At 31.9% G+C, this 11,570-nt stretch overlaps 2 protein-coding genes across 2 annotated transcripts; one reads left to right on the forward strand and one right to left on the reverse strand.

The window, feature by feature from the left end:
• Window positions 1-553: 553 nt before the first annotated feature.
• Window positions 554-2,063, reverse strand: LOC134258070 (uncharacterized). Its single transcript, XM_062740631.1, has 3 exons — window positions 1,243-2,063; window positions 1,029-1,122; window positions 554-931 (listed from the first exon to the last, which is right to left on the reverse strand). Exons 1-3 carry the CDS (start codon window positions 1,519-1,521, stop codon window positions 744-746), a joined length of 561 nt encoding a protein of 186 aa, XP_062596615.1. The 5' UTR covers window positions 1,522-2,063; the 3' UTR covers window positions 554-743.
• A 3,546-nt stretch (window positions 2,064-5,609) lies between these two features.
• On the forward strand, window positions 5,610-11,374 carry LOC134258071 (serine/threonine-protein kinase greatwall-like; the record flags this gene model as incomplete). Its single annotated transcript, XM_062740632.1, has 7 exons — window positions 5,610-5,736; window positions 6,148-6,203; window positions 6,626-6,726; window positions 7,665-7,756; window positions 8,016-8,155; window positions 10,918-11,006; window positions 11,268-11,374. Coding segments are annotated over exons 1-7 (630 nt in total), but the record flags the coding sequence as incomplete, so codon positions are not given.
• Between the last annotated feature and the right edge of the window lie 196 nt (window positions 11,375-11,570).

Raw genomic sequence — 11,570 nt, forward strand, 5'->3', positions numbered from 1 at the left:
TATACTTCGTTATACATTTCTTTTCCGTAAACACACTCATTACACCTTTGTATATCCGTCTTTCTAGGATATCTCTACGTGTAACTTTTACTTTTCCGGAAGTTTTGAATCGTCATTTTTCAACAAATCTCTACTCTTTCTTATAAATTATTATAGATTTTCTTAACAATCGTATTCCCAGTATTATACATTTCCGTAAACTACTGTCAGCTCACCACTTCCGTCATATGTTATCCACATATCTCCCCATACTTTTAATATTAGTAAATTTGTGTGTATTAAACTTTTTTCAGACTGTTCAGACGTGGGAGCAATACCTGGAGGAGAGGGTCTCCAAATTAGAGAGGGAGCTGAACACACTGAAAAGTGAATTAGCCCCTAGGAGAATTCTTAGGAAACTCTAAACACTTTCGTATATAATGAAACAAATACTTTTTTCTTAAACATTTATTCTTTAATGTAAGAAAAAAATCTGTTATAAGATCAATTGAAGTTCAGTTAAAGTTTACAACAAAATGTACAATAAACTATTTACATCCAAAATCATCACAAATGAGTCTATTTTACAATCTATATTCAATATGTAAGACGATTGGGTCGACGTCTCTGTCGCTGTGATCGTCGGAGTGGGGGTGGGGCATCATCCACAACAGGAGGCGGCTGAACAATTTGTTGAGGGAGTTGTCTGTCGCCGGTCATCATCAACCTCACCACTTTGAATATCACGTAAAACACTGCAACAATTAATCAATTTTAATTTCTCTCATTACTGAAGAGTCAAACTCAGTTATTGAACTCACAGAGTCAAGTTCAATGTTAATTGTGCGGCGAGGTTTCCGACAGTAATTGTGTGCACAAACAATACACAGGACTATGGTGATCAAACCCAGTAAACTCGTGACAATACCGGTGGCATAAATCCAGGGTTTATCTAGATGTGAAAATTAAACAGTAAATTATTTATTTTATTTTATTTTATTTTATTATTATTTTTTTAAAGTTAACATAAATTGAAAGTATATACTTACTGAAGGACAAGGCGGCAATTTCGGTCAAAGTGGTGGTGGTCAATGCGGGGGAGGTTGTCGTTGGGTCTGACACGGATCCTTGAGTTTGGGTCTCCTTTAAAAAAAAATAATAATAATGAATATAAGAGGTTTTTTTTTTTTTTTTTTTTTTTTTAAATCAAAATTTTAGTAATTAAAAAAATTTTTTTCATTTATTTATATAAAAAAAATTTACCTGGCAGATCTGGTCATTCAGGATGATGATGATTGTCTCGCCGCTTATAATATCCTCGCACGACACCACTGCCTCCCTCACAACAAATTTCCGCAGCCGCGGAAACTGTTTCAGGTCCACGCCATGGTTTAGGTAGTTAATTTCCATCATCTCCACATCTCGGAACCACTTTAGCATGTTCTGGTCCCACACCCGACATCTCACTCCTTCACTGGTACGCTCGCACCCCAAGACAAACAACGGAATTACAAACAAACAAAATAGCTTCTCCATCCTCATCTTTACAGTTCGTTAAATCTCAAAAGGGTGGTCAGATTTGGACTTTGAGGTCTTATATAATTATACGGGTGGAGGGTGGATCAGGAATATGTTTTAGTTTTATTAACATAATTTAAGAATTTATATATTGTGACCATGTTTATTTTGGTATATTCTATATAAGAATTAATGTATCATAGGTTTAATTGAAAACAGTTTATGGTTAATTATACTGTGTCTGTAGTATATCGATCCTTACATCCCTCCCGTTTTACAATAAACCAGCCCGGCGATTTTGGTCTCTCGGGTCGGTCACATCAACAGGTGTCCGTGGGGGGTGATAGCAATATGAAGTATTACACAACATTCATCTCTGGGTTTTTCTTTTATTTGAATGATTTGAAATAATAAAACAACTTAAATGATTTGTATAAAAGCATTTTAGATTACATTATTCGAGTTTTGACACCAGTGTCCTGCTAAGACTTCAAAACAAAGTCAGCACCACCCTGCTCCCCCCTCCGCTGATGTGTTTTATCGGTTTGTGATCGACTCGTTTTGGTTTTGGGGGTATACACAAGAATAAGAGAGAGAGAGACAGTTGTTATGAACTTATTCTCTACAATTTACTTGCATAAAAAATACTCGTTTCATAAACCATTTACTGTTGAATATATTTCTTGATTTGTTATATGTACATTTGTATGTACAAATATGTTAATAATTTTAAACGACACTTGGTAGAAGATATCAGACTAGTTTGTATAAAAACTTGCTCGATACACAACCTTTTGTTCAAACAATGATTTATAACAAGATTTTAGTGATCGATACATATATACATTTATTTGAATACATACAATTAATACAAATTTATAAACAAAGTTAAAATAAGAGAGTTATAAAAGGTGTGATTGGTATAAACAATTTATAAATTTTTTTTTAACAATGAAAATGTCTCCACACATTTCGTTTGTAATCGTTTCACCAGTTCTGATATTCTAAGGGATTACACATTGCACATCGAAGCATCCCTAGTTGGTTTTGATGGTCGTCCTGTAGAAAACAAGGTACAATGTTTTCCAGTTCGGGCACGGCTTTTTCAATGCTACTTAGATGTGTTTTAAGATTTAAGTATTCGAGAGGACGGAGACAAATCCCCTTCTTAGTGGGTACGAGGTTTTCTTCATTCTCCGGTTTCCAATATTTTCTTATGTTAACACAAGGACTGTCCCCTTTGACCGTTATGAATATGTTAGCGCCGATATGATAGTTCAGATCTTCTTTCTTGGTTAAGGCTGTGTCGATCAAATCAGTGGAGAGCGTCAGGGTTTTAAAAAGCTGCAAGTTTAAACTGATGCCTTTCTTAGTTGGAAACTGTCGTTTTTCCGTTGATTTCCATTCCCGTATGTCGACTCTACGTTCACCATTGTCCAATGTACATGCTTGAATGTATCGCTCGTTTCCTAATTCTTGACTGCACTGGGTAGTAGACATGTTGTCGTGATCAGTTTCTTTTAACTAAATGAATGTACCTATACCTAAACAGAGTTTAAATCGGAAATATTGTCATTTCCGAATCCTTGTCTGATTGGTTTATAACATTTAAATGATTTCATCTTATAAAATAACACCACATCAAACGGAAATTTGTTTACTATAATAATTACATTTGATTTTATTCTAACAAGGATGTGAAATAATAAGATACAACTATACATAATCATGAAAAGTTAAAGATTTCCGATTTATGTTTATTACATTGATACACATCTTTCCAATAATTTTAATCCAGCACATTTTAAATGTATCTTTAATAGAAAACGTGGGTCCATTCTGAAAAACACTAGATTTTTTACATAGTTTTATTACTGTTTCATCGTTAAACATTACACGAATATCTTAATTTATATGAAACTAAATGTTTTTCAAGTATTGGTTCGAGGATTTGTGATAAACAATTAATCCGTCTCCGAAAACGACATCTGTCCACAGCTATTAACATCCATTCTCCCTTACGATCCTCGTAAGGAATGTCAATTATTGTATCATCACCTTTAAATCTCACAGTCTTTTTCATGTTTGTATAATTTTCAATAAACGAGGGTGTACTATTAATCCAAAAACAATTTTGGTCGGAATTATTTTTTTCTATTCATTAACCAAGAGATATCTTACATTTGATTCCTCGTATTTTAATGCACATCTATTGTTACAACAATATATATTTTCCCTCGACTTTATTACACTTCATACATATTCTCGGGAAATACATATGGATACCTTTCATTAAATTTGTTCTTATAACCCCATAGATTGTGATTTAAATTATTCATCGACATGACCTTTATCAAAATTATTAGTTGTCAAATTAGTTTCATTTATTAATATTTATATATTGATCAACGGATTAAGTTGTTAAAAGGATTAAAACAGTCGTGTTATTGATCTATTCATATCCGATTTTGACTTCCTGAACTTGTTCTCTTGGTATACTACACTTCCGTGATCTATCGTGGGTGCCTCAAATTCGTGGGTGCCTCAAAGTAGCACGAAAACCCTCAGTCTATACTACTGGCGTGAAGTCACCCTCCTAGATAATCATATAAACATGCAATGGCGTGAAGTCACCCTCGTAGATAATCATATAAAAGTGCAATGGCGTGAAGTCACCTTGCTTTATAATCATATAAAAGTGCAATGGCGTGAAGTCACCCTCCTAGATAATCATATAAACATGCAATGGAGTGAGGTCACCCTCCTAGATAATCATAGAAACATGCAATGGCGTGAAGTCACCCTTCTAGATAATCATATAAATGTGCAATGGCGTGAAGTCACCCTCCTAGATAATCATATAAACGTGCAATGGCGTTAGGTCACCTTGCTAGATAATCATATAAACGTGCAATGGTGTGAAGTCACCCTCTTAGATAATCATAGAAACGTGCAATGGCGTGAAGTCACCCTTCTAGATAATCATATAAAAGTGCAATGGCGTGAAGTCACCTTGCTTTATAATCAAATAAATGTGCAATGGCGTGAAGTCACCCTCCTAGATAATCATATACGCGTTTAAGAATTCTTCTTTTCGGGTATGAAAACCAAAAAGATGTAGTTTTATGTAGACTTCCTATAAATATCAGGGAAATCCCTTCCCAGCATGGTTGTTTAAGTTCCAGGAAAAATCCCCTGGATTTTATACGAAACTGCTTTCAGCTACCTATACTTTTACAACAGCCAAGTTCATCGTAACCGATATTAATTCATGCTTGGAAAAAAATTTTGATATGGATATTCTCCAAAATTTGAACAATTAGTTTACTATGATAAATTTAACTGTCTCTTTCCTTTTTTAATTTTTATAACCGCATTTGATTTGGAAACGTCCCCCCCCCCCCCAAAAAAAATGTGTGGGTGGTAAGAAGGCTTCTTAATAATTACTAGTACATGTAGTATTCTAGGCTTAATTTAAACCCAATAAAATAATGTGATGACCCCTCCCTCAAAACTGCTTAATTGCCTCGCACATATCTCCCTTAAGAGATAATTACAGATTAATGTTTATTTTGCTTTTTTCAGTTCCCTAAACGTACTGCTAGAATGCGTACCTTTTCGTAGCGTTGCATCAGACTTGCGCTGATTTTTTTATGATATGAAAAATTATGTGAAAGCTTCTTAGTTTGAACTTAATATAATTTAGGGCTTGCTATTAAATTCATATAATAAAAAAAGCAACAGCGTGCTTTTTATACATGGCTTGTTTAAATTACGTTGGTTTCCGTTTTACAAAAAAAATGTTGCATTTCGTCATAAAAATAGATGGGAATTATATTCATTTTTAAAGATTTTTTATAAAAGGAAGTATAGTAGTAAAGGATTCGTTTTACAAAAAAGGTTGCATTTCGTCATAAAAATAGATGGGAATTATATTCATTTTTAGAGATTTATTTTTATAAAAGGAAGAATAGTAGTAAAGGATAAATATTGTCCGAGTGTACTTTGTTAAAAAAAAAAAAAGATCGGGTTCGTTCTTCATAATAAAATATAAGCGATAAATTTAATTTTTCAAAGGTGACTTCACGCCATTGCAAATAGCAATATCGCACCAAATACGAAAAAAGTAAACTCGGAAGCAATCTTTGTTATGAATAAAAACATCATGTAGACAGTTAATAGATATTTGTGAACATGGAGGACACAGAAAATAAAGAACCTGGAAGTTTTCCAGATAAGGTTAGACGGGGAATCATGCATAATCGTTATCGATGAATGTGCTTTGGATATTTTAATTTTTAGACAGCACAAGCCACAGGCACATGCACTGACCTATTCTCTTTAGAAAAGTGGACTTGGGGATTTAGGCGAAGGCCTGTCCATTTCTCTGAAGCGAACAACATTGAATCCAGCTACTAGTATTGATGTCAGTTTTATAGTTTATATTTTTTATTATAGCAATGAAGCTATGGACACTGAGGGAGTGTCTAGAGTTTAGGCTTGGGTTTACTTGCTTTTGGTTTTTGCTTTTTTCTTTAATAATTAGTGGATCTAACGTTACAGGGTTTCAAAAATTTTGATTTTTTTATGAAGGTAAAACATAATGTTTAAATCTGACAATGTTTATATGTATTTTAAATTTCATTTTAGCCTACATCGATTGAGGACTTTGTTTTTCTGAAGCCAATCAGCAGAGGGGCTTTTGGGTAAGAATTATGTCTCTGTAAATTGTGTAATGCTTAAAGCAGCACTATTCCTTTTCAATGCAATTAATAAAGTTTCGTTAGTTAGGTGAGGTTTCATTGTCAGATAATTAATGAGGCCTAGTTGAATTATTTCTACCCTAGAGATTTTGATAATTTTTTTTGAATGAATTTTTACTTTTCCCAATACTTTATGTATTCCCTTATCATGATTATTAATAATTCTATTTCATGTAAATCTGACACTTTGTTATTCATAAGTTAATTGTGTTAACGGGTATATAAATATGTGTGTAATATTGTGCATGAATTGATGAACATTATTAGAAAGAAAAAAGGACAAAATATATTTACAAAGAAAATAACCTCACTTTGTTTTAAACATGTTTAAATATATAGACAATCTTTTTTTTTCCAACTTGAAGGAAAGTATTTCTGGGACACAAGAAAAACCAAGAAAACAAGAAATATGCAATCAAGGTGATGAAGAAATCCGACATGGTTAACAAGAATCTAGTGAGCCAAGGTAAAGATTCCCTGTAACTGATGTATTATTGTACAATAAGAGAGGCTATACTATAGTGTCATGCCTTAGTTCATAGGGAGAAACTCACTGAAAGCTTTTGTCAATGTTATGATCCCAGTAAACTTATAAGTAATGTTGAATCATCTTCTTATTAATGTCTTTTTCTATGATTGTATTCATCTACATGTACAGTCGTGTGCCAAAAGTGAAGATAATTTTATTTTTTCTCTATATATTTCATTGAAAACAACATTTTTTAAAATCACTGGTATGACAACATTTCTTGACAGATTTTATCACAAATTTCATGGCAATCCAATAAATTGTTGTAATTGATATAAACAATAGTTTTTATCTGATCAGTATTGATATTTTAAAAATATTATAATTTTACTGCAACATGAATTTTTAAGTCACATACTCACAATGAATTATATAGTCAACGTTGATCTTGAATTTTAGAACTGATGTCAATTGATGAACTATCTTTTAGTAAAAACTAAATATTTAATGATCTTTTAAAGAAAGAAAACTGCACATTTTCTGGTTTAAGTACTGAAATAAATAATGAAATTGGACAAAAATTTACCATTTGTCAGTGATTTTAAAAAATGTTGTTTTCAATGAAATATATAGAGAAAAAATAAAATTATCTTCACTTTTGGCACACGACTGTACCTGTACAAGTATTGTCTCAACCCTTGGTCAGCTTCCTTCCTATCAGAATCTAAATGTATAGAAGAAGATTGTACATGTTCAATGGTCATTATTCAAACTTATACCATGTATACCATGTATACAGAATTACATTTCAGATGCATTGGCTTTATCCAACAGCCCATTTATTGTTATATTGTGTTGTATTTCAGTGTTAACAGAGAGAGATGCCCTAGCTTTATCCAACAGTCCATTCATTGTTATATTGTGTTGTATTTCAGTGTTAACAGAGCGAGATGCCCTAGCTTTCTCCAACAGTCCATTCATTGTACACCTTTACTATTCCCTGCAATCTCAGAATAACATTTTCCTGGTATGTATACTGTCTACATGTGACTCACAGTTTTCTTTATCCATCAAATAATGTCCGGGAATTTCTCACAATCACAGCAGAATAAGATATTAACATGTACATCTACTTATAAATGTTAGGTGTTTTAAGAATGAGTGATGCATGTTTCTCTTAGAATCAACCAGCAATACTAAAAAAAAGTAAAAGAACTAGAATTAAGGGGGTGTCAATTGTAAAAGAAGGAAACTTATTAATTTTTCTACATGTAATATGTTGATAGATAATGGAGTACTTAATTGGTGGGGATGTTAAGAGTCTGTTGGCTGTCTATGGTTATTTTGATGAGGAAATGTCTCAGATATATGCAGCAGAAGTTACCCTGGCTCTGCAATATCTACATTCTCATGGAATCATACACAGGTTTGTACATTATCTGGGCAAGGATCAGCTATTTGTAAATAATAACGGCCGTCACTTTTGAAATTGAAATAAACAAGAATATAATTTTTTTATGATTCATAAAGTTGTATTTATAATTTTGTAATATGAAAGAGAAACAATAAACAATTAAATCTTTTTATTTAAAGAAATAAAATTATTATTACCGAATTTGTATAAAATTGTCCAACTTTTGTGCATGCTTATAAGAGATTTTCCAACCTATGTGTCAAAAATGCAATTTTTTAAAATACCTTTAATTAACACATTTTTATATACAACTATTCTAAAAGATGGATGTTTACCTTACAATTCTAGACAAAAATAATTACTATTTGCTCAGCATTATCCCGAGAAAAATAGCTTTGAAATTGAATAACGGACGTTACGAGTGTCGGTCAACATGATGGGTTAACTTTAAACATTAAAATAAATGTAATTGTATTAAAAATACACGAATATTTTTTATTTAGCTTTAACTTTAAAGCATACTCAATGAATTCTTTTCAATAACATTTGCGTAAAAGGATTAAAATAATAAATTTTCGCACATTTACCAAAGGTGCACAGGTGTCGGTCCGTAATTTGGGTTGTAAAATGGCTTTAATATTGCGGAATATATAATCATTTCGGTTTTTTCTATTAGTTTTACCACACATTTGCAGTAAACGTCATGAAAAGCGACCGTGATACGTAAAATGGAGGCAAAGTGGGTGTGTTTGTATTGTCGGTCAATAACTTCTTACTAGATAACAGACGTCACGCTAATTACTGAGTTAGATTTATATAAAATTTAATGATAAAATGGACAAGCCATGTTCTCCAATGTGTTAAAATCTATAATAGTTATTGTTTGACACAAACGTTTAAGTATTTTTCTAGAACTATTACGATCATAGAGATCATTTGGTGTTCGGCAGTTAAATTTTGACTGACATAACAATGTCAAACCATAACTGCTGAAGCACAGTGATTCGATTATGTTACGTAGAAATTTCATGGACATATTTTTTTCAATAAGATAGAAAGAAAATATGATATTTACCATTACTTATCTGTTAAAGTCGCATTTTTTTCCTGTCTTCGTACATTATTAACATAACAATATTTGGCTGTTACATGTTGACAAGAAATTGAAAAACGGATATGACATGTTGACACCTTTTCTGGTCAAATAATAACTTCTTTAAGCAGTATGATAATATTATCATGAAATTTAGAGTATTTGTTTATATTTTAAGGTAATTAGCAGAGGTTTAACTCATTTATTTTCTTTTCAGATGCTATGCTACCAGTTCTTAGGATTTTCTTGGCTGATTGCCTGTTATTATTTGACCATTGTCAAAATTTAAATCTGTGCTGATACAAGATTTTTTCCTTATTATTTTGTTAAAGATAAAATTTTATTAGTAAACTTCAGTTGTATATTAATGAAGAACAAATAATAAAATTACTAAATAAAAATTACAAAGATGTAGAGAGTTAAAATATCCCTTCCACGAAAAAACTGTGAGGGATGTTATAATGTAACATCCGTCACAGCGCTTAAAATTCATGGAAATGCTTTCAGTAGTTTTAATTAGTAAAAGAAGAATGTTTAAATGGAGTTGTATTTGACAAATTAACTTCATTGCATGTATTAAAAGTCGTGTGTATTCTTAACAAAACTTATGAAATGCGTTAAAAAGCGTTGTCAATATAACCTCTGTAACTACCTTACTTTAGTTTGTCAATGTGTCAAATATAACATCCGTTTATTATACAGGGTAAAAAATTCTTCAAGAAAGAACTAATGTATCCTGTTCTGCTTTTTAATGAAAAACTAGTGTTATTTCCACATTTAGTGAAGAAAAAACTCACGGTAAACATGATTTCTGTGCAGTAAAACGAATGATGAAAATGCTGTAGTAGGAAAAATTGATGTCACCTCCGTCACGATTAATTGTGCCTTATTAATTTTACAGATAGGCCATAGAAATTTGTCTACTTCGTCCCAAGTAAAAGTGTGGTCGGGTCCATGCATATGATGGTCTTTTTTTGGTTCTCTGTTACGCGAAATAACTTAAAAATTCACATTATATGTGTCAACATAACGCCCGTCACTTTTTGATCACCTATATTTGGATGCGATTTTCTTAAAAAATAAAAATGCAACTATCTTTTCCTATTAAATTAATGAAAGAAGGTATAGATATTAATGTATTTGACTAGAAAAAATGTAAAAATATTGATACAATTTTTTTCACTGTGACGGCCGTTATTATTTACAAATAGCTGATCCTTGCCCATCTACAAGTGTATCAATTATCAAAAGTGTTTAACTTAGCAATAAGTGTATATCCAAAGATGTGTAATTTACAAGCATGTGAGTTATTCACAAATGCCTGAGTTATACACAGATGTTTGAGTTGACTGCAAATGTATAAATGAATTAAAGACTGGTGCCTGCTTTGCCAGCTTGTATTTGAGTTTTTTCAAAGGTGAGAGTGTTATCCAAAGATGTGAAAGTTATCCACATGATATGTCAGAGTTATTCACTGGTGAACAATTTATTTTCAGGTGTGTGAAGTTTTTGTGTGTGGAAGAGTTTTCCACACAATAAAAATTCAAAGAAATTCAAAGCTGATTTAAGATATTGAATTAATCTCTCAACATGCTCAAATTACATTAATTTTTAGCAAAATAGTTAAGTTAATAAGTACATTTGTGTTCTTATAAAGTTAGCATTTTGATTAACCTAATAGGGACCTAAAGCCTGACAACATGTTAATTACTGGTAAGGGGCACCTGAAACTGACGGATTTTGGACTCTCTAAGATTAACTTGGATGATGGTAAGTATGGAGATCTTTGATGGAAATTCTGTGTTTTTTTTTATATAAAAGATAAATTTGCAAAAATATGTGATAATTCAAATGAAATTTGCCCTCTGGATAGTTTGAAAATTGTAGTGTAAACATTCGCAAATCCTGTTTTACGTCAGTTATTGAGTGTATTGCTAAACTTGAAGAAAACTGAAGCATACAGGTTGATATCTTATTGTTAAATGTTAACATGGTTAAGATTATACATAAGCTGGGATGTTCTTTTCACAGGAAGTGTCCCCCCAGAAACACACGGGACCCCCCTCCCCTATAGTAAAATGGCTGGTAACCTGAGGACACCCGGTCAAATATTGTCACTCAAAAGTAATTTAGGATTTGTAAGTATTATACTTATAACTGTTGTGCAATGTTTGGTTTGATCATTGTGTATGGATTGAAGAAAGAACATATTTGGGGAGCAATTATAAATCATAAGCCTAAATTTATGCCTTTAGAAAGTGCTTAAAGAAAATGAAAGTCAGAAGCCCTACAGAAACCGTAATCTATGACTGTAAAATAAAATGATTTTAGGTA

The sequence above is a fragment of the Saccostrea cucullata genome, unplaced genomic scaffold, assembly GCF_032062105.1.
Source record: "Saccostrea cucullata isolate Sc308-1 unplaced genomic scaffold, CSIRO_AGI_Scuc_v1 ctg15966, whole genome shotgun sequence".
NCBI lineage: Eukaryota > Metazoa > Mollusca > Bivalvia > Ostreida > Ostreidae > Saccostrea > Saccostrea cuccullata.